General features: G+C 42.4%; 1 protein-coding gene across 2 annotated transcripts in view; it reads left to right on the top strand.

Annotated features, from left to right (window-relative positions):
- Positions 1 to 23504, top strand: part of TEAD4 (TEA domain transcription factor 4) — a 56321-nt gene that overhangs the window by 21465 nt on the left and 11352 nt on the right. For both annotated transcript variants that reach the window (XM_061360566.1, XM_061360574.1), the window contains exons 4-10: positions 12317 to 12381; positions 13311 to 13373; positions 16834 to 16968; positions 18442 to 18485; positions 19924 to 19979; positions 20744 to 20874; positions 21799 to 21972. In XM_061360566.1, coding sequence (XP_061216550.1) covers positions 12317 to 12381; positions 13311 to 13373; positions 16834 to 16968; positions 18442 to 18485; positions 19924 to 19979; positions 20744 to 20874; positions 21799 to 21972 — 668 coding nt within the window. The remainder of the gene's footprint in view (positions 1 to 12316; positions 12382 to 13310; positions 13374 to 16833; positions 16969 to 18441; positions 18486 to 19923; positions 19980 to 20743; positions 20875 to 21798; positions 21973 to 23504) is intronic.

Below are 23504 nucleotides of genomic sequence, written 5' to 3'. Positions count from 1 at the left end.
GCAATTCTAGATACAGCAGCTTTCATCTAGAAGATATTGAAGCACCTAGGTATTTGTAAATTTGCTTCTGGACCTATATGCATTTTTAGGTGTCACTGCAGCTGAAATAGTTCTGTCATCCTCTTTTTCCTACTCTCCTGTCACTGCCTGAATCCTGGCTGCCCAGCTATATCTATCAGACTTACACTGTAAACTCAGTCAGGGGACGGGTGTTTAAAGAACGTAGAACAGAACTGCTTTAGTATTAGGAGCAGAAAGAGAGCAGGGTCAAAATATCAGCAGCCCACCATAAGGAAATTTTATGAACTTGGCAGAACTTGTCTATTATCCAGAACTTGTCTATTAATTTCTGTGTTTTTGCTAGGCTTTTCTGTCCACATCTTCTTTCACCTGTTACAGAGTATGGCATCTTTAACAAACAGTTCTAGTTCTAACAACTAGCATCTTTGCTATTGCACAGTAAAGAATAAATAATAGTGCATATTCATATAATGCAAGAACATCTTTTGCTCCCCTTGAAGTTGCTGCATAATTTTCAGCCAGTTGGCTAGGAGTGGGTCCTGGTGTAATATGTATCAAGTGAAGCAGTCACAGCTCATCACAGGACTACGCCAGACTAGGCCAGACACCTTGAGAATCGCATTAGTTCTGTGCTGGTCATGCAGCAAGTGGCTGCTTGGGTCTCACAGACCCCTTTTAGCTCTGATTTCTTTGAGCCTGAAGCTTTGACTACTTGATCAGCCTGTTACCTGGATATGCACAGATAGATTAACACTTGGGCAGAAATCTGCAAGAGACAGTGTGCTTTTGGTGCCAGCAGAGGCAGCTGACTGCAAAATGAGGACAGATGCTGGAGTTTTTGCTCTTGTTTGAGGCACTATCACTGAAGTGCTGTTGAACATTGCTTTCAGATACCCTTCAGCTATTGGAAATTATTGAAACAAGCAGACAAGGCATTTCTTGACCTAAGGAAGAATTCAGCAGATGCCTGGGTCTATAATTTAGAACTTGGACTCATGGGAACTGGAGGATGTTGCTTGACATGCCTTTCCATATTGTAGGATTGTTACTGGCTGTTTGGGGTGTTATCTGATATACTCTCTGGCATATGAAGGACTCCTATTACTGTATGCAGCTGCTTTGATGTGACTGTGGGATTTCCCAGGCAAATTGAATTTAAACAATTTCTGTAAGATTCTCATCAGTCTTACTCTGGGAAGTACCAGAACAAGTCCCAGCTCCGGTCCTGTTGCAGCCCTTAATGGGTATATGGAGGAGTACTTAACTGGATGGATTATCTTACATTTCTGTGGCCTGAGGTGATAATGTGGGAAGACACATCTGATGAGGACATTCAATTTATGCACTGAAAATCTGTATTAGAGGCTAAGGGGCGGTCAAGAATTGCACAGCCTGGAGCTTCCCATTATAGGCTGATGGAGAGCGATTTCTGCATGCATACATTGTTGTACTTCAGTAAAAGCTCATCTTTAGAAGGAGTAACTCCACATGCCTTTGGGGCAGTAATTAGGAGGCACTGTCTAGCCTTCAGACAAATGATGCAAGCACAGGAGGCGCCTTGCCCATCTTCTTACCAGTAGATCTGGGAGTGAATAGTTAGGTGGAGTACAGTTCCAGGCTACGGTTTCTCTGGTGGCAAAACTGGTTTAAACAGTTCTGCCCTGATTCTTTGTTCGCTCTGCTGTGCCAATGCTGTGGTTAATGTAGCCACAAAATGACCTAGTTCACCAATCCAATTAAAAATAAGCTGACTGAAAAAAAATCAAAACAAAACCAACAGCAAAATCTAAGTGGGGTAGGACTTATTTTTCAATTTTTGGTAATTAGAGCAGTGTACTGTCCCACCCCAACCTTTTTCCAGCTGCACAGAGGAGTTAATGGAGTATTGCAGGAGGAGGACTGACCATCTGAGCAGAACCATCTTTTCAAGTTGTTTTGCTGATCAAGAATTTGTTGCTGTGACTACACCTGTGGTAACTAACTTTTCATTTATCTCCACTCCGTCTTTGGCATCAGTAAGCAGCTTCCCAAACCCTGCAGCATCTGTAATTATTATCCCCCAGTCATGCACCTTGCATAAAGTATCAAAATGGCCATCAAGAACCAGCGGTTTCTAAATGGGAATAGCGGTTGTTGGGTTTCTAGCTGTGAATTTTAGGTTATAGAGTGGAAAGGACCAAACAGTAACCTTCCCAGCAAAAGGCCTTTTTACACTAGGGGGGTGTCAGTATTTAGACCAGTTAATAAATGAGACAACTGAGTTTATGACCTCAGACAAGCTGATCACCAGACTTCCATTTCCCCATGTGAGGTGGTTGAGTGGCACATTCTGCCCAGCAAATAAAGCTTCCACTTCTTTGTCATTTCATAAGAGGAAGGAGCTCAGCAATTGCACAGTCAAAAGATGGAAACAGGTACGTAGGGTAAGAACTGACAATGTAGTGGTGGTAATCCCTTCAGTATCATGTTTTCAGGGATCTGATTGTTTTGAGACTGTTTTTCAGATATACTGTTTCAGCTTTCTTTGAGTCTTCATCTCAAAATCCCTTATTGTAGGGACTGCATGAGCTCAGGGAACCTTCTTGTGGAAGGTTAATACTGAGCAAATTCAAGCATAGAATGAATGATCAGAGTGAAGAAACTTTCTTCTCACAGCTTGAATATACTGCAGTTTTGCATTGGTGGAGGGACAGATGCCTTCATAGGATAGATTAGTGCAATAAAATGCGCTATGTTTTTCTATCTTTCCCATTTTTCGTAGGAAGTGATCCCAGTATGATGGTCATAGTGGTGTATTGAGTTCTTTTATTGTCTCCTGAATACAGTTCTCTGGATTCAGTGTAGAAGTTGGAAATAAAAATGCAGGTAGTTGAAAAAAGCTTCAAAAGGAGCCTGGTTAGAGTGAACTTCGTGATTTTTAATGTATCACTTAAGAAGTTGTCTCCAGGTCCTAAGTGTAAATAAATATGCTGCTCTCAAGACTGCCTACTGCTGTTGGGGCTGCTTCCCACAGGCATTTGCCACTGCTGCAGTCCAGATAAATGGGAGAAAGAATACACCATGCTGTATTACTTGCTATGTACATTCAATTTCTCTTTCACGGACACCCCCTTGTCGTGGGGAAAGAGCTTGCGTGCCCTTGTGAAGTTGGGAGTTATGCTGGTGGTGGCTTATGCTTCCGGTAGGGTCTCCCATGCCAGTCAGCTCTCAAATGAAGGGTCAGACAAAGTGTGTCCATGGGCAGGATGGGCTCACTAGCCTTCAGGCAACCATCCTAGGAGAAGGACACCTCGCTCAGCCACTCTGCCATGTAAGAAAAGCAGCCTTTCGTCTTGCATGTAGCAAACTCCAACAGAAACTTAGAGACATCCAGAACAAGTGGTGGGTCAACCTAGCAGAAAAGACTCAACTATGTGCAGATTTGGGTGACCACAGAGGATTCTATGAGGCTCTGAAGGCAGTGTATGGACCCACATTCCAGGTTCAAAGCCCCTTACTTGGTGCAGATGGCCAAACGCTTCTTACAGATAAAATCTCCATCCTGAATCGTTGGTCTGAACATTTTCAAACCCTCTTTAGTGCTAATCGTGTAGTCCAAGGTGAAGGAATCCAGCACATCCTGCAACATCCGGTGAAAAACGAATTGGATTTGGCCCCTACCATGGGAGAGACTCTTAAGGCCATACAGCAGGTGAAAACTGGCAAGGCAGCTGGGGTTGACGGAGTCCCACCTGAAATATGGAAGCATGGAGGCCAAGCACTCCACGCTAAATTTCATGAGCTAGTTGTGTGCTGTTGGGAACAAGGTAAAATACCGTCAGACTTTCGTGACGCAATCATCGTCACTCTGTATAAGAAAAAAGGTGTAAAGTCAGACTGCTCAAACTACCGTGGTATAACTCTGCTCTCCATTGCTGGTAAAATTCTTGCAAGAATACTATTGAACAGACTAGTACCTGCCATCGCAGAAGAACTTCTACCTGAAAGTCAGTCTGGTTTCAGGGCTAATAGAAGTACCACAGACATGGTATTTGTTCTCAGACAATTGCAAGAAAAGTGTAGAGAACAGAATAAGGGGTTATACGTAACTTTCGTTGACCTCACCAAAGCTTTTGACACTGTGAGCAGGAAAGGCTTGTGGCTGATCTTAGAACGATTAGGTTGTCCCCCCAAGTTCCTGAAAATGATTATTCTGTTACATGAGGATCAGCAAGGCCAAGTCAGGTATGGTGATGCACTCTCTGAGCCTTTCCCAATAACCAATGGTGTGAAACAAGGTTGCGTTCTCGCACCGACCTTATTCACAATCTTCTTTAGCATGATGCTCCAAAGGGCTACAGCAGACCTCGACGAACAAGACGGCATTTATATTCGATATCGTACCGATGGTAGCCTATTCAATATAAGGCGACTGAAGGCCCACACTAAGACCCTAAACCATCTTGTCCGTGAACTGCTCTTTGCTGATGATGCCGCCCTTGTTGCCCACACAGAAGCAGCTCTGCAGCGTTTAACATCTTGCTTTGCGGAGGCGGCTGAGGTTTTTGGGCTGGAAGTCAGTTTGAAGAAGACAGTAGTCCTCTACCAACCTGCACCGCAAGAAGATTATCACCATCCCCATATTACCATCGGCGAGTCAGAGCTTAAGACAGTTCAGCAGTTCAGCTATCTGGGAAGCATCATTTCCTCGGACGCCACGATCGACAAAGAGATAGACAACAGAATAGCAAAGGCATATAGAGCCTTTGGAAAACTCCATAAAAGAGTCTGGTGTAATAAACACCTGAAGAAAAGTACAAAGATCAGTGTCTACAGAGCCATTGTATTGTCTACTCTTTTATATGGGTCTGAATCATGGGTCATCTATCGTCATCACCTGCGACTCCTGGAACGCTTTCATCAGCGCTGCCTTCGTACAATTCTAAACATCCATTGGACCGACTATGTATCTAATGTCACTGTCCTCGAACAGGCAGGGGTCACCAGCATCGAGGCCACATTGCTGAAACTGCAGCTGCGCTGGGCAGGGCACGTCTCTAGGATGAAGGATCACCGCCTCCCCAAGATCGTGTTTTACGGTGAACTTGCCACCGGTAGCCGCAAGAGAGGTGCCCCAAAGAAGAGATACAAGGACTCCCTGAAACAATACCTTAGCCTTGGCCATATTGACTACCATCAGTGGTCCACCTTGGCCTCCAATCGGGAGACTTGGAGGCACACCATACATAATGCCGCTGACTCCTTTGAGAGTTCACGAAGAACTAGTCTCGAGGAGAAAAGACAACGCAGGAAGAATCGTGTCCCACCTGTTCCACCCAAGGAGACCTTCTGCTGTGCTTTTTGTAGCCGGATTTGCCTATCCCACATTGGCCTTCTTAGTCATCAGCGCGCTTGTAGTAAGCGTGGGTAAATGCCCTTCCCAAATCTTCGTTCGCGAAGTCAAGCCATGATGACATTCAATTTATAGGCAACTATAAAGACTGAAGACCAGTGACGAGCAAACTATAGAGTTTAGAGATAAATGGTGGGGAAGTGAGGGTGGAGGGTCTCAAGGAGAGGTGGAAAGACAGGGATAAACAGGCAGATGTTTATTGCAGGATTTTTATTGACTTTGATGACAGCCTCAGCTGTGGTAGCAGAATTACTGGTAAAAGTAGCTTTTGGTGCTGAACATCATCACTGTATTATGTAAGCTGTATACCAAGACAAAGCTCAGAAAAAGGGGGAGAAGGACCTATAGGAGAGGTAGAGGCCAAAGTATAAAACTTCACAAACAAGTTTCCTGCAAAAGAGATTTTAAGGTTGAAAGCAAGCATGCTAATAATCAAAAAAGGTACTATATTAATGATCGACAAAAGTCAGGGAAGAAAGGACAGGATGAAGGAAACTGAGGCCAAAGAAGGAAAGGTTGAGTATGGCATTTTCTCTTCTCTTGAAAAAGCTGGGTTGGGAAACTGGGAAGCTAGCAGAATTTGCTCACCAAGGGTTTGGTAAGAAAAGACAGTTTGTGATGAAGGGAAAGTCTCATAAAGATAGCATTAAAACAGATATTAAGGATTATATCAGTAAGACTTGAGTGTCCGTGCTTCTTGATGAGAAGATGGGATTAGCTATCAGAAAGATAAAAAAGTGGTTTGTTTTTTTCACATGCACCTTCTGGCATGGGTAGTGCCCATTGAAGGCGTTTAGTGTAGCTGGGAGGAGGAAGCAGTGTAAGTGGAGATGGAAAGTAAGGCTCTGCTGGTAGGTATAGATGGGAGCAGACCTCAGAGCAGTTAGTCCCATGTGTGCATGCAAACATAACACACACTGCTTTTGCCTTAAGTGTTACTCTAGTAAGGCTTGCTCGGCAGTTAGTTTTGCTTTGTATGCATAGAGAAACACTGATGTTTGGCGGACTGCTGAGGTGCCTTCAATTCCCTCCTGTGTCTAAGTTTATTTGTCATGCTGCCTGATGCACACAGTTCATTATGTTTGTGTTAATTGTGATCAACAGTTAACTAAATGCTTAGGAAGTTAAGCAAATAGCTGTGCCCCAGGAGTTGTCCTTAGGTGACACAAAGAAACTGAAACGATAATTTAGATGTCTTCCTTGACCTTGCTTTCACTAGCCTTTCATTGAATACAGCTGGACAGTTGCTTCTGTAGTTCTCATATCTTTGCTGCGTTTCAGATGTAGGTGCATATGTTTGCTTTGGGTACAGAAAAGGTATTGCTGCAAAGAAGCAGATACTTTTATGCAGTTTCCCACTGGAAGGATTTTGCAGAAATCATTGAGCTCTTTGCTCTCACCCATCACAGAAGAGAGGCTTTTGTTGGTTCTGTTTTGTTTGGCAACACGTGTGCAAGGAAGTCTTGGGTTTAGATATGCTTTATCTCTTCAAGCCCCATACAAGCCTCTCATACAAGCAGTAATACACCTCTACTAACAGAAAGTGAGCACAAAGCTTACAATGAGAAAGCATTTCGGGAAATTCTTTCTATGGCTCTGGAATTCCCTTGATTGTCCTCCTTCCTTACAGGCAGGCACTTCTCTTATATGGAAAGGTGCACGGGTGTAGAATGGAGAATCAAAAAACCTCTTGATTCACTTCTCTTAGCAACACCTTCCTGGGTAACCGAATGCAAAGTTTTGCAATTCAGTGTAAGATGGAGTAGGAGCTAAACTGATGCCCTTTGAAATGTATCTGTTAGGAGTGAGAGTTAAAGAACATGTGAGTATCTCTTTACTCCTTTTTCATGCCATGTTTCCAAGGGGAAGGCTGCAGGGAGGATAAAGGTGCTGTGCTGCAGTTGGTATGTTGGCTAGAGCTTCATGAAACCCAATGCGCGGTTTTGACAGAGGGGGCACAACTGTTGGCAGGTTCTGGTGACCGTGGCAAGCCTCAGCGGGAGTTATTCTAAGAATACAACGTATGATCAGATTACCGAGGGACACTTTACATAGCTCTAAAAAATGAACCATCTGACAGTTTATGACAGCTCTGCCTGTTCCAGCCAAATGAGGAGTGTGCTGGTCTCTGCTGACCCTGCAGCCAGGATTGTGAGACAAAGAAAGTGCTTTCCAGAGGTTGTGAACCTACAGGCCTCTATCTGTGTAATACCTGCTTATATCTAACTCTTGATAAGGAAACAAAAAGATGTTTAGAACTTGTTTTCTCTTGCAGTTTTGATTCCTGGTAATTTAACACATTCTTGCTGCAGTTTATTGGGCTTGGCAGTTTGTATAGCTCTGTATTTAATAATTCCTGTGATGCTAATGTCTTTGTAGAGTGATCCGGTTGGGTTTTTTTGTTTGTTTTTTGCTACTAGTATCTCTATTAACGTAATATACCCTGCCACCTTGTTTTTCCCCTGGCTCTGTGGGGACATGCTTCTGAAAGAAGAAAGCTGTATGAGAGGTGGGGGCAAGTGGAAAGTGAGTTCTAAAGCTGGGTATTTTGAGGATCCACATTTGAACACTCCAGAGAATTTCTCTCTAGAGTATTTCTATACCAGTTTCTAATATGTACAATTTGTACAACAATCTCCCCTCCCTCTAGTCTTCTCCAGTGAAGTGCATTGCCTGAGATAGCGTTGGAATTTTTGCTGATGTTGTCAAAGACAAACAGTTAAATGCACACATAGGGAAACACTTCTCACTTTCCCAGGCTGTCTACAGTTTACTGCCTCTCCTTCCAGCTGCCTGGTGTCAGCTTCCCTTGTTTTATTCTCTGTAATACTCATTTCCTCCTAACTCCTTTCAGGTGCTCCATAATGCAGGAGGTTGGGGGTAACCGTGTAAAGGTTTCTTTCTGCTACCCCTTGCTTTTTAGTTTGTTGGGGTTTTTTTTTGTTTGTTTGTTTGGGGGTTTTGTCCTTTTTTTTTGTTTTGGTTTTGTTTTCTCTGGTGCTCCTTGTTTCTTGCTGCTTCTGTGCTCCTATGTGAGCTCTCAATGAGCTGCAGGCCTTTCAGGGTTGTCCCTGCTCTACTGTGTCTTCCATGGGCTGCAGTTGCCTCAAAGTGTACTTCTTCTGCCATGGAGCACCTCTTTTCAAGATCACCTTTCCAGCCATGTTCCCAACAATGTCCCCTACCATGTGTCTCCTTTTCTCCTTCATTTTGTCCAAATGTGTCTTTTTACATGTCTTACGTTTCTTTTCTGTGCATCTGCATGTGTCCTTTTTGTGGTTCCTTTTGTGTGTCTCTGTGTGTGTCTCCTGCCCCTAGTGGCTATTGCCCTTTCCAAAGTATTACTTTGTTTAGTTACTTATTTGAATAGAGGCAGCTTGTGCTTCTCTGAGTGGGTCAAGGGTTTTGATGGGTCGTTGTTTTCATGTATTTTGGACATGGCTGGAACTGACTGTGGCTGGCACAGGGCTCTTCATGGCATCCTGTTACATGGATTATTCCTGCAGCCTTCTGCTGCAGCAGAATAGTGCTCTGTTAGACTACTCAGTCCGTATAATTTCTTGACTTCCATGGAATCAGAACAAAGCAAAACTTGCTCTGTAACATGTATTATCTGTTTGGGAATCCTTTGTAATTCATTTTGCAAGGATGATCCATAGTTGAGACAGTGCTTTGAGAATTTCCATGTGTTCAAATTGTCAGTATATCCCAATATGCACCCTTTAAAAGTTTGCCTGAAACGCGCCACATCCACTTCTCTCAAGGCTAGTTTTTCCTCTTGCTTGCACTAACTCATTCTCTTTGCCCCTCAGAGGGTCCTTGTGGTGTGTATAAATTTTCATTCTTTTTCTTTATAGACAGTGGGGTTTGAGCACCTGGTTTGGTTCTGCACACTTCCCACTTTTGACATGAGTCAAAATGTCCTGAAGTCTTGCACATGCTGGCATCTGTGCGAGAAGAATCACTCCGCTTGTTTCTTACCTTTCAACTTGGATCCTTGTCCAACAGATGAAGGGTTTGGAAAGCCATAAATATTATTCCTGGGACTAGAAAAAGGTGGTGTGTGTACGTGTTGCTAGTAATTGGTGTCGGCTTTGTCAAAATGGTTACACTGGTTGGAAAAGCAGACAGGAAGAAGGTAGCATGACAGCATCTACTCTAATCAAACACTCCTAGGCATGCCACTGTGCTAATGCTGAAACTGTAGCTGAAGAGGTCAGTGGTTACGTGCTGGGCATTGTGTTTCTGGCACAGCGTGTTTCCTAATTTGTGTATAGAGAAGCTGGAGCTGTTTTCTCAGCTTCAGGCCTGATCTCTTCTCCCAGGGGAATGAGGAGAGCTTCTGTAATGACAGTATTAGGAAAAGATTAAGATCTGTAAACGTAAAATGCTTTCCTATCCCTGGGTACGCTTTGGTTTTGTTTCATGAATATGAACTAAATCTGGTCATTGACATTTACATTCTTCTGTTTCAGAAATAGATGGAATTAGTAGCTTTGCCAGCCCTTCCCTAAAGGGTTGGGTGTTCAGTTTCTAGCACAGTCTTTCATTGCATCCAGCTTTTTTTACGGGGTTGGGTTGTACAGGGGTTTTAAACTACAAACAAGTGTCAACCTTTTCATAGAATATTAAACTAGTGGAATAAATTTTGCATCTATTTTCACTGCTTGCATTTTTGTTGTCTGTAATGCCCTAATACACAAGTTCTCAATTCAGCCCATACACATTCCATAGAAAATAATTGGGATATTACAATTTTGTTATAAATAAACTTCATAAGAGCTGTGGCATTGCTTCCCAGTTTATTCTGACTTAATTCCTCAAAAATTTGCAGCCATATAAGATGTCTCACAGCCTTGCACTTCCCACTCCCAACTTTTTATAAAGGTTCAGTATTGCTACTAGTGTGGTCACCACAAATGTTTTATTTTGCTGGGACTGTTCTTTCTATCATGGTTTCTGCCTTGAATCAGCCTAGAGTTCAGATGTGTAGCTGCTGCTTTTCTGGTTTTGCTCTTTATTCTTTCATCTCCAGGAAAAGAACAAAATCTGTGTGTTGTAGATTTGATATATGGGAGCCAGCGTATGCAACCTGTATAGTGTGCTTCATGCCTTGGTGTCCACTCAAACAGTTCTGTGGTGCTAGCTGTCAATCAGATCTAAGCTCGCTTCTCCTATTCACTGCTAAAGTTGTTGTTAGTTCAGCCTTTTCTGCTTCTCTTCCAGATATTTTTATTTTTTTAAAAATCCTGGACCTGGGTCTTCTGCAGTTTTCTGCTTTCAGTCCAAGCATTTAAAATTCTGTACCAGTGACGTTGTAGCTTCAGGTTTTGTTATCCATTTAATTCATGTTGTTCTTAACACCTTTTTCCTTCATCTGTCACTGTGACCATCTTCTCTTTGCATCTCTGCACTGACCTCTCCTCGCACATGGAACATAAAGCTACTTGTCTTCATTTCCCATTATCACGTCACACTGATAAATCCTGTGTAGCTGCTTCCATGTACTTCCTCATGTTTGTTCATTTTCTTGTACTTAAGTTCACAGAATGACAGACTCATTTAGGTTGGAAGGGATCTCTTCAGATTGTCTAGTCTGGCCCTGTTGCTCAAGCAGTGTCAGCTACAGCAGGTTGCCCAGGATTGTATCCAGTCAGGTTTTGAGTATTCTCCAAGGGTGGAAACTCTACAACCTCTCTGGGCAGCCTGTACCAGTATTTGACCACCTTTCCAGAAAAAAAAAAAATAAAAATTGTTTTCTCTCTCTTCTGCTTTGTTTTCAGATGGAATTTCGTGTCTTTCAGTTTGTCCTCATTTGTTTCTTGTCCTATCACTTGGCACTGCTGAGAGGAGGCTTGTTTTCTCTTCTCCGTTGCCTCCCATCAGGTATTTATATGCAGAGATTAAAAACTCCCACTGAGTCTTCTCCAGGCTGAACAGTCTCAGCTCTCTCAGCTTCTACTTGTGTAAAGGTTTCTCCTGTTTCTTAATAGTTTTTTGTGGACCTTTTGCTGGACTTACTCCAGTATTTCCACATCTTTCTTGTGCTGAGGAGCCCATAACTGGACACAGTACTCCAGATGTTGCCTCGGCAGTGCTGAGTAGAGATGAAGGATCACCTCCCTTGACCTGTTGGCAATAACCTGAGATGATGTTAGTCTTCTTTGCCTTCGGGTGCATTGCTGTCTCACTGTCTGCTTGTTCCCAACCAGGAGCTCATCCACTGAGTCAATTTTCAATACACCTGCTTGTCCGCTTAGCTAGCCCATACTTTGTCAGGGTTGCCTATGAGGATATTATGGAAAGCAAAGTCAAAAGCCTTGCTAGAGTCACAGTATGTACAGCTCTGTACTCATCCACCTCACTGCAGAAACTACTAGGTCGGTTGAGTATGATTTCCAGTTTGTAAATCTCTGTGGATACTTCCAATTGCCTTCTTGTTCTTCATGTATCTGGAAATGGTTCCCAGGATTACATGTTCCATCACCTCCCAGGGACTGAGGTGAGGCTGACTGGCCTGTTATTTCTTGGATCTTGCTTTTTCCTCTTCTGCATGTTCTAGGGTGAGTGGCTTTCCTTTTTCTCCTTTGAACTGGCAATTTTGATCCATGTTTACAGATTCTACACGCTATGGAAATATAATTATTCAGTAAAGCACACGGTTCTCCTTTTTGTTGATAATTTTAAGATATACAGATGCAAGCTGGGAAATAGAATTTGCAGTCCAAGGTTCTGCTCCTAAACTCAGACCATGTGAATTAATGAGTACCTTTCGAAGACAGAAAATAGTGTGACAGGAGTATCACCCTCCTCCTGATGTCTATAGACAGCTAATTCCCCAATGCATCTTTCCCAGAGGTCATAGCTTTCTAAACTTACATTTGCATTATTTCTCTGTTCCAGGCCGAAATGAGCTGATTGCCCGCTATATTAAGCTGAGAACAGGGAAAACACGCACAAGGAAACAGGTAAGTTTGAAGCTTTCCCTGTAAACATAAGTTTTGTGGGACCACTAGACGTGATGAGGGCTTATGAGAACAAATACCTTGTTGTTCACTTGTTATTACCTTCTGGCATTGCTGGAAAGAGGTGGTTGTGCTGCACTGGTTAATAAGAATGGTGGGAAGAGTCAGCTCAGGCGTTTTACAGTAGGATTGTAATGCTCCCATCTCCCATCCACACTGAGAGATAATTTTTTTCTGCTATTAAATGGTGTGTGATTTCATTTACTTGGTTTACTAATGAATTTTTCAGTGAACCTCAGAGGTCCTCTATATGAAGAATCTTGCTCAGCCCAAATAGATAGAGAGCTGTGGTGATTTTGAAAATACCCAGGGCGTGGGATGCAAAAAGAATCTTTTTAATTTGGGAATGATAGTCCAGGCTATGCTGGACAAAGCACGGAGCAACCTAGACCTGCTTTGGGCAGGGGGTTGGTAAATGACATCCAGAAGTTCCTTCCAACCTAAACTGTCATGCGTTTTGGCCCACATTAGATATGGGGAAGTTCTGAAAGTCATTATATAATGACAGGGGGGTATAGAAGGGGATATAGAACATGGTTTTCTCTCAAGAAGAGGCTAAGATGGGGAGCAAACAGATCAGAACTGTCAGTCCCTTGATTTAAGGATGGGCTCTTCAGTTTCAGATGACGTCTCTGACTTGATAAAGCCACTGAATTGGAAAATGTCTTAAATGAGACCTTTGCTGGTCCCTCACCTCATTTCATTTCACTTAAGTTATATTTAGAAAAGCATCTCATTGCTATCTCCAACTCCCTCTTCCCCCAGTCCTGAATAGCTCCCTATTGCACAGGGTACCTAAAGTATGTTTACTTCTGCAAGCAGCTACCAAGTACTCCTCTGAAATGAAGATGGATTTTGCCTTTTCAATGCAGGTATCTAGTCACATCCAGGTCCTGGCAAGGCGGAAAGCTAGAGAGATCCAAGCCAAGCTCAAGGTATGATGAGTGTCCTTTAACATACCACCAAGCCCCCTGAGTCAACTGTTCTTCCCTCATACATTCCCTCTTTGAATAGCCTTAAGAAAAGGTGAGATTAACTGCTGAGTTGTAGTAAGGTGCTGTCATCCACGTCTGAAAGACCCTTAGAGTTGGGAGTACACTAAGAGTGTTTACCTGAGAAGAAAGAGTTTGTTGTTACAAATGCTGACCAGTAATCAGTCCCTGGTGTGGCAGCCCTGGGAAAAGGTAGCCTTACAGTCACTACAGTGCTAGTTCCACCTCTACTAGTGGTAGTGATGTGGAGTTGTCTGTGAGAAAGTGTTGCTCATTGGCATAAACATTGAGAGGAAACAATAAAGCCGTTTGGCTTCTTCTCAGGTAAGATGGTGCCAGCTGAATAGACTTTGCCCCTTGATTAACTCAGACCTAATTTGAAGAGACCTGGGCGAATGAGGTAGAAAATTTGGTTGACTACTAGCTTGAGCAAATCTGTGTTTTTCTTTCTATAGGAAGAGCTCTGAGATCACAGTAGTGAACTGATGCCTCTTGACATTTATTTACACTGATTTGAAGCAGGCTGATGGTTTATGTGCTCAGACTGAATTGCAGGAAATATCAAGAAGGTTGAGTTTATGGATGATAACTGCACAACAGGGGGTCCCCTGTTAGAATATGAGCCATTCAGAAAGGGCTTGCTGAGCAGGATTTGAGGCCTGGTCCTTGTTATGTATTACTGAAACAGCCAGAGGAGGAAGGTGCATGCTGACCTTCCTAATTTGCTATGGTAATAAATGATCTAGAAAGAAGTGTGTTTGCATCATGCTTCAGGTGATGGTGAGGATCTTGACAGCCCAGTCCATCCCTAACTGTTGAGTGGATGGCTGTTAGTATGTGCTTCCTCTTTGCTGGCTGGGCAACTCCTTACTGGGCAGTAAGAGAAGTGGGCTGTCTGTGAGTGAACTGTTAGCACTCAGTATTGACCAGTGCTGAAGTTCATGCATCTCTATTGCAACTAGTGATTACCTCTAAGTCATGACTGCACCCTCCACATCCCATCCCCAGCTCCATTTTAGAAAATGGTGTTGTGTCTGTCGTTAGCCTGTTGTGTTTCCAGTTGCCCCGATAAAGAGAAGGAGCCACAAATTACTACTATCTAATTGTGCTTCTAGGTAGGGCTGCCTAAGCCTGAAACCTGTGGTGCTGTTAAGTGGTCAATTCAGGTGGAGGCTCGCTTGAGAGGCGAGTTAGAGCAAGTAGGAAACAACAACTGCCTGGGGTGTTAAAAGATTTACTGCTACTTAAATCTGTAACTTTGATTCCGTTCCTTGCATGTCACAGCTCTGGGATTTGGCATGATTGAAAAGCCAGTCAGCCGAGCCTGTTTCCACTTAGCACAGAGGAGCTGGCTGTTTTTGTTCTCAGGGAATGAAGGTGTCTCAGGGAGCTCTATGGAGCCATTGGTTGTTCTCCTTTTACACCACCCCAGGCCATGCTGTGAGCTCTGCCCAGCTGCCTGCAGTGAACCATTCCCCAGTACCAGACTGTTCCTTTCTGCCTGCAGAGGCAAGTCTATAGCACTGATTCAACTCATTTACTTCTTTGCTTTTGCTAGTCATTTTCATAGAGCAAGTAAATGAAATCACAAAAGCTGCTGCCTTTCTCCCAGGTTCCTGCTGATAGCAGTGTATTCTACTACCACTGTTCATTTTCCATAGCAAGTATATGTTTTCATATTTATATCCTAGAGATCAGAGCAGCTGCATGCTGACTTTTCAGAGCAGTTATCATAATACAACTATTTTCAGACAAATTGGCATATCTCCTCTAACAGATATATGTGCCTCTAACATACAGAGGTGGGAAGGCAGGATAAAGCTTGGAGAAAAGTCTGTTCCCAGAAGTCAGTAGTTTTCTATGTCCTGGATGGATAAGATGTGTACTAAGGAAAAAGAGGGAAATGGTGGTGATACTCTTATTATTATTCTGCATTTTCAGAAAAATAAAATACAGACACTGCAAACATTTGGTAGAAGTTTTTTGTCTACTTTAATACTTGCAGAGGTAAATGCTTCTTCCCCGTAAACTCAGACAAACACGATTTTTCCAGCGAGAAAGTAAGGGGAGAAAAAAAATCTTTTTCTGCAATGGCAACTGCAAGAAAATGGCAGTGTCAAGAAAAAAACCCAAAACCAACAAAACCCAAAAGAGTCCTTACCTTAAAAAATGTTGTAGGTAGTCCTTAAATCATTCTCTGAAACATCATTTAAACTGCATTCTGACAAACTTTCTCACAGCTTTGGAGAATCTTGGGTGCTTTCTCAGCAGTCAAAATGTTTCCCTTCCTTTCACTTAAATGGTACTAACAGGAGTCACAGACTGTTTGGAAAAGATTTGTAAGGTTCCCCTACTGATCATTCCACTTAAACATTGCAATTTGTTCTTGAGCTTTTGTTATGCCTCCTCCAAATGTTTTTGTGCTAGACACATCAGAATCACTGGGCTCTGGACTTTAGAAAACCTTAGAGAAGGTGGAGGGGTTAGAATGAGTGGAGACGCAAGGGTGAGAATTTACTGCAGTTCAATGAATGCAACTGGGAGGTGAGAATCCCTGAAGACAGCCAGAGATTACCTCTTTCAGCAGTTTCTCCAAGCCATGAATTCTTTTGTGGCATCACCATTATAATTATAATTTGACAGATAAATCTGGAGTGCTTGAAGGATGAAGATTATTTGTAGGGGATGTAGGAGGAAAGGGAGAATGTGGGGAAACACTTCTGTTTATATATTTATTCCTTGGAAGAAGAAATTAAGAATGCTATTTGTTTTAAACATACATCATACCACTTAGTTGCTGTGCCATCATTACCTGTAAAAATGTGTGGAGCTCCACAGCCCTGTTAAACTACAAGGTGGAATGTCCTTGCATATGTGCCCTGGGAGTGTATTAAGATTTTTTGTTTCCCCAGGGATGGGAATAAAATGGTCAACTCTGCTGAGTCTAATGTAGTCCCAAACAGCAGGTAGTCTGTCTGCAGTGATGGTGACAAACTTCTTTTGTGAATTTGTTTTTAGAGGATTTTTTTTCCTAAGCAAGAGTCTTTCCCTTTGAATATTCTTACCAATTATTAAAAACAAGAGTCAATTAGGGTTGTACTTTCCTTAACAAGACATTTCTGCTCTGCAGCTGAAAGCCTTCAGACAGAAAGGGTAAATGCTTAGCAGTCTCTAAACCAGTGATCCCAGCATTTCAGAAAGGGTGGTTAATCACGTCAGAAACTATACTAATGGGTGAAAGGCTTGGTTCTCAGGACAGTTATTGGTAAGCCTGCTGCCCAAGTGCTTGTTCCCTGCAAAGAAGCTCATGAGAATCCTGGTTATGCAGCATTAGACCAGGCAATTTGTTTATTATTATAATAATTCTGGGTTTCTTTTGTTTTCTTTCTACTCTTGCCCATAGGATCAGGCAGCTAAAGATAAAGCCATGCAGAGTATGGCTACAATGTCATCTGCCCAGATTATCTCTGCAACTGCCTTCCATAGTAAAATGGCCTTGCCTGGTCTCCCACGACCTGCCTACCCTGCTGTTTCTGGGGTGAGTGAATCAGTTTCTCAGCAGAGTTGGGCTGAAGATACTTGAGTAGTTGAAAGGATGTTGGCATCTGCTCATGAAAATCCTGAGAGTATTAGAAAGAATAGGCCACAAAGCACATAGCAAAAATTTGTCATGTGGCTTCAACATTTTGGGTCTGATTCTTTGCTACCACTGAGTATAGTGTCATTATATACACAAGTGAGAGAACAGTCGGATTTTTTGGGTTTTCAGCTGCCTGAAATATCTTTAGGTATCTGTATCACTTTTCTAGTCCAGGATCTTGTTGGATTAAAACCATTTGAGCCATAATGACCCCTCAAGTTTATCATTCCCAAGCTCCTCTGGAGTGCTTAGATCACAAATTGATGACCCCTACATAAAATCTGTAATAGATGAGGCCTGTCAGCATCCCTTAACCTATGAGCTGGGCCTAATGAGCTTTTGTTGAGCATTGATTTCTGCCAAAATACTCATGTGGAGCTCTCCTGGGGAAAATGGTCCCCCTAAGAGGGTGAGCATCATTAAAGCTTTGAAGACAGAGGCCCAAGGTGCATACATAGTGTTTAACATTAAAACCACTATTAGTTCAGTTGCTTGTATGTCACTAATAGTAGCATGTAGAAAGAAAACTATGACCAATCAGCACCTCCATAAGGAAGAAACAGAGAACATTAAAAGCAGAGATAAAATTCAGTCTCATTTTTAAAACTCCATGAGCTTGCAGTTTCTTTCCTGAGAAAGAAGCAAGCCTTGCTTTTAATTTCTGTCCTGTCTTTGTACAGAGTTAATTTTCTTCTGAGTAGCTGATGCAGTACTGTGTTTCCGCTTTAGTGGGAGACCAGTGCTGATAACACACTGGTTTTAGTTGTTGCTGTGTAATGCTTACTCTGATCAAAGACTCTTCAGTCTCATGCTCTACAAGTGAGGAGGGGCACAAGAAGCCAGGAGGAAGCAGAGACAGGACACCTGACCCAAAGTAGCCAAAGGGGTATTCCATACCACAGCATGTAACGCCCGGTATAGAAACTGGGGGGAGTTAACCAGAAGGGACAGACTGCTACTCAGGGACTGGTTGAGTATCAGTCAGTCAGTGGCTGGTGAGCCATTGTGTGGTGCAGCACTATTGTTTGTTTGGGTTTCCCTTTCCTTTTCTTTCTTTCTTATTTTCTTTTTTCCCTGTTGTGATTTGTTTTTTGTTTGTGTGGGTTTGTTTTTTGTTTGCTTGTTTTCACTCTCTCTTTTCATGATTTCCCTTTTCATTATTACTATTATATTGTACTTTACTACTTTAGTTTAATTAAACTTTTCCTACTTCAACCCAAGATTTTTACCTTTTTTCTGATTCTCCTCCCCATCCCACTGAGGGGGAAGGGGAGCATGTTGAGTGGCTGTGTAGTACTTAGTTGCCAGCTGGGGTTAAAGCACAATATATCCTAAGAGTGGTGACTTTAGCCTGTATGTTTTCTCTTGCAGTTTTGGCAAGGAGCTTTGCCAAGCCAAGCTGGATCTTCCCAAGAGTGAGTATTCCTTCATATGAACATCCCAAGTAGATGCTTCTGCTACTTCCTCTATGCTTCTTGAGGAACACCAATTAGCTGTTACAAGATTTATAAAATGCTAAGACAGATTTCTTGACTGGATCTGAGACTTGAGGCCCATAGGCATAGAATAGTTAGGGTTGGAAAGGACCTTAAGATCATCTAGTTCCAACCCCTCTGCCATGCGCAGGGATGCCTCTGAGAGACATAAGAGAATCTCAAATAGATAAAACCTTGTGTCTTCATATGGTACTTTCAACACAAATTGCACCTCTCTAATATGTCCCATGACTCAAGCAGCCATAAACGTCCCCGTAAGAAATCTTGTTCAATCCCAAAGTGTTCTTCCCTTGCATTCACTAATGTGTCCTGTACCATCTAGGCAATAACCCCTCAGTTTGTAGTGACTGGTTTGTAAGCCTCCCAGGTTGGCTCACTAGTTCTGTTTCACACCTGAACAATTTAGCTAGTGGCCTTCCTTCGGCAGCCCTGGAAGGGGCCTTTGCACAGACTCTGCTTCTCTGACTGCACTACTGACATCAAAGAGATGACCCTGGTGGGTGATGGCCGTGGGTGTAGTTGTGTCAGAGTAGTATTCAGGTCTGCCATTGTTCTTCTGTGCTTTGTATGGAGACACACTTTTTATCACAGAACCTAAGAGGAGCAATTAAAGCCAACTCAAGGACAAGCAGCTGGAAGAGTTTGTGTTCTTCACCCAAGCTATGTGTTCCTGCTGTCTTATGGTGTTATTGCTAGTGCTTGTGGAACAGATCAGGCAACAGATACTATTAAAATATCTTGTGGGGAAAAATGGCTAGTAAAAGAATGTAAACCATCCTAGAGGAAATAAAAAGTAGATTTTATGCTTTTAGCTTGAAAGTGAATGAGGAAGCATAATGTGAGAGGTTCTTTAAGAAGTCTGAAGTATCTCCCATCTCTGATGTCAGATGATGTCTCCAGATCCTGATTTTTCTTACAGTGTTGTTAAAATGGAGCTGAGCTGTCTTGAAAGCTGGGTTCACTTACGGGTGTTGAACATCTCTGAATCTGGGCATGAAAGTCTGAGAGGCGCCCAGCCCTGAGGTATATCCACTTGCAGAAATTTAAATCTATTTGCGGTTGAAAAGAAAGGATAAATCAATTTGCACCAGTGTATTCGCAGGCTGACAGGATCTCTGAATAACAAGGCTGTAGGGAGAGCCCACTGAACACATGCAGGGAAATCTTAGTCCAGTCCTGGTCTCTTACGGTTTTTGAGTCTTTCTCCATGAGCTTTTCTTGCCCACAAGGAAAGATAATTTCCTAAGGATGTTTATGCCACTTTTTCTCTCAGTAGAAATACTTGATATCTATGTAAACAGCCAAGAATTGCTTGTTTTCTCTTTTGTTAACCATCTCTTTTTGTGTACTTCTATAGTGTGAAACCTTTTTCTCAACAACCTTATGCTGTACAGCCTCCATTACCATTACCAGGTAGGTAAGGAAATGTAGTTCCTTGTTTTGAAATTAAATTCCAAGTTCAAGAGCAGCCAACACTTAAAGTTTAGAAATTAATTACAAAATATTTTAACCTATTGAAACATTTCAGTGAGGCCAAAATGAATTTTTGTATTATCTCCCCTTATTTATTACCTGTTCTTGTGCTTTTACTGAGAGAGCTCAAGCTTTTAAATTTTGCTTTATTAAAAAAACATTTTTTGCTGGTTTAGGCTGGTTGTTTTGGGATTTCTTCTGGCTTAGCAGAAAATAAAAGTTTACATATCTCTACAGTTCTTCCACCATTGTGCATGTACTAGAGCACTGTTTTCCATGATTGCCTTTCTAGTTTCTCATTAAATGGAACAAACGTCTTTCCATTCTCAGTTTCCCTGTTTTGAGAGGTTAATGGTTTACGTTAATGGCAATGCTTCATTCTGATACTAAAGCAGTTTATTTCACTGCTTATTTAGGGCTCAGTCTAGGTCCTCTTAAAGTTGCTGAATGTGTTTTCTCTGGTGTCAAAACCGAGTAGGTTGTCTTTTACATTGCCAACTCTGACAGTGCTGTCTTAGCAGAGAGTCACTGAGAAGCCATTTAGAGAACAGGTAGAGTGAAGATCTTGTGAATGATACTTTGTCCATGATGACCTAAGGCATAAGAAAATGTAGTGAGTCAGTTTTGACAACAGGTGCTCTACTGGAAAGATATTGCCAACCTTTCTCTTTCTAAATTTTGTTATATAAATCCTGTGTGCTTAGGGTTTGAGTCTTCTACTGGCCTCTCGCCTTCCCCATCATCACCAGCTTGGCAAGGACGAAGGGTTGCTAGCTCCAAACTTTGGATGTTAGAATTCTCTGCGTTCTTGGAACAACAACAAGACCAAGACACAGTAAGATACACACCTGACTTCCACCCCTCATTAATTTTTGGTCTTCAGGTAGCTCCTGTTCATTGTGGATGTTACACTATTACATATGCTTCATTGCTCTACTGAGAACAGAAAGCAATCTTTGGGAAAAACAAGATACCCTTCTCTGAGAGGATAGAATTGCCTATAGTGATATAGCGAGTTCTGTGCCATGTGCTTCTGGCCTACCTTTCCAGGATCATGGATGTTCACATACCTCAAGGCACTGAGGCTGTGCCACACAGGGTACAGCCCCTGCCTATCTATTCTAGCTGCGCTGTTCAGCCTAGGAGGACAGACTCACAATCAGATGACGGTAAGATCACATGAAGCCACGTATTTCTCTGTTGTGCTGGGAAGTTAAATTTGGGGGCAACTGGGATGAATTTGCATTAGTGTGTTTCCATGATGTCATCTCTAAAACGGTAGTAAGATGCAGGATCACTAAACATTGTGATATTGCATCTTGAGATGTACAGTTACAGTTACATTTCCTCTGTCTGAGATAGGAAAGTTCAGAAAAGATGACAGTATTTGCCCTGTACCTTCCTGTGGGATTTCAGGCAGCTCTTCGTAGTGCAGGAGCATTGAGACTGGGTAACCTGTGACAGATAATGTTCTGTGTCTCAGGTTGTTTCAGACTATATAGCAGCAGCATGAGGCAATGGTTTAGGAGCGAATACAAAAGCAAAAATATTTCAGAAGCAGCAATAAGTGTGAATGTATTGATAGGAAAGAAAAACCAGCATGAGCTGGTAGTAGCAGCAATACTTCTGCTTATATTTCTGCTCTTTTAGAAAATGCTATCAAATCTTCAGTAATTTCCAGGAGTCTTCTGTGAAGAACCATGAATGTTCAGTGTGTACTGAGCAATTTCCTAATTTCATGTTTTTCCTCTTCTTGCAGTATAACAAACACCTGTTTGTGCACATTGGGCAGTCAAGTGCCACCTACAATGACCCCTACCTCGAGGCAGTGGATATTCGGCAGATCTATGACAAGTTCCCTGAGAAAAAAGGGGGCCTGAAGGAGCTCTTTGAAAAGGGGCCAGCTAATGCCTTCTTCCTTGTCAAATTCTGGGTAAGGGAAGGACCCTTTGTAGAGTAACCATTTGCTATGAAGTTCCCACTTGAAAAGTGGTGGCCTCGCTAGCTGTTAAAAGACTGCCACCTCCCAAAATTTTCCCTGTGCAGGGATGTTATTACAGCCACAACTGTAATAAGTTGCCTGCACAGCTGGCCGCAACTGTAAGTGAGGTCTTTCCCTGACTCCACAAGGCACCCATTCTGGCCTGGGTCAAGATTTATCTTTTGCATTGTGTTCACTTCTCTGTGTTGAGTAACTTCTCAGTCAGAGGCAACATTTTTCCCTCTCTTCTTTTATCTCAGTAGCTGTATTTTGTGTTATCCAAGCATTTATATAGGCATATTTACTGAAGGCACAAGGACAGACAAAAGATGAGACATATGATGAAATTGGATTATACTGGTAATATATTACTGAAATGACTTTTGGTAAATTGGCAGAAAACAGCCTGGCAAAAGCCTACTCACTCAATTTAGATTTTTGTGAGTTAACTGAAATTTGCAAAAACTGTGCTATTGTGCTTCAGGGTACAAAGTAGTTCTGGCGATCAATATTATCATAGGTACTGCAAGATCAAAAATAACAGCAGCTTGGGGTTGAATGCTAGATGGCTGGGGGAACGCGTAATGGGATTTGGAGCCTGTCACCCTGAGTTTGCGACTTACAATTCAACTCCAGGTAAGGAGTGAGATGATGAGAAATGAGCTCTCATACTCTTCATGCAAGCTGGCACTAGAAAGTCTCTTCACTGATGCTTTCAGGATAGGGAAGAGTTAACTTAAGTGCCTTGAGATGCAGCTTCCCTGCTGTCCCAAACCTTAGCCTTTCCAGAACTCAGAGAATGTTGGCTGGGAGTCTGCTTTTCAAACGTCTGGTGCTTTGAGGATTAGTTGCTGGTGATTGTGGAGACATGTAATTTTACTAGCCACAGACTGTGCTACTGAGCTGGGCCTTCATGAGTTTAGCCTATGTTAGAGTACAACAAAGCCTTGCTTGGGAAGGTGAAAACAAAAAGACCAGGCCTGTTCCAAGTGGAAGAGAAATACTTGAGAGAGACAGCAAGCATCTTCTTGAGAAGGGTATCCTTTGACAAAATCTGGGTAGTGATTGCTGTAATAATAATTGTTTGGAAAGCAAAACAGAAGGCTGATGTGACAAAAGGAAGGAAAAAGAGTAAGAGGGGATGGCTTCTAAGGATGGTCCTTATAAAAGTAGGAGTTGCAAGAGCTGCTTCCTGCTGTGGGGGAGGGATCCCAGGAAACTCTTCATGTCAGGTAAAGAGCACTGGCTCCTGTGTGGTATCACTGTGAAGTACTTTGGAAGTTTCTGGAACCAAAAAAGAAGGGCTTAGAGGGAGAGGTTAGGTGAAGAGAATAAAGTACTTCTGATTTCTTGACTTAAAGAGAGGGAAATCATAATGAAATTATGATCTAATGCAACTGTGATTTTATTTATAAAACTTGTTAGTGTTCTTTTGTGCTTGTGGGGTTGGGTTTGGGGATTGTGTGTGTTTGTTTTTTAATATC

This window comes from Neopsephotus bourkii, unplaced genomic scaffold, assembly GCF_033783945.1.
Source record: "Neopsephotus bourkii isolate Nb327-2 ecotype Australia unplaced genomic scaffold, CSIRO-AGI_Nbou_v1 NB_107, whole genome shotgun sequence".
NCBI lineage: Eukaryota > Metazoa > Chordata > Aves > Psittaciformes > Psittacidae > Neopsephotus > Neopsephotus bourkii.
Note: the sequence above shows the minus strand (reverse complement) of the source record. Positions and strands in the feature narration are given on the sequence as shown.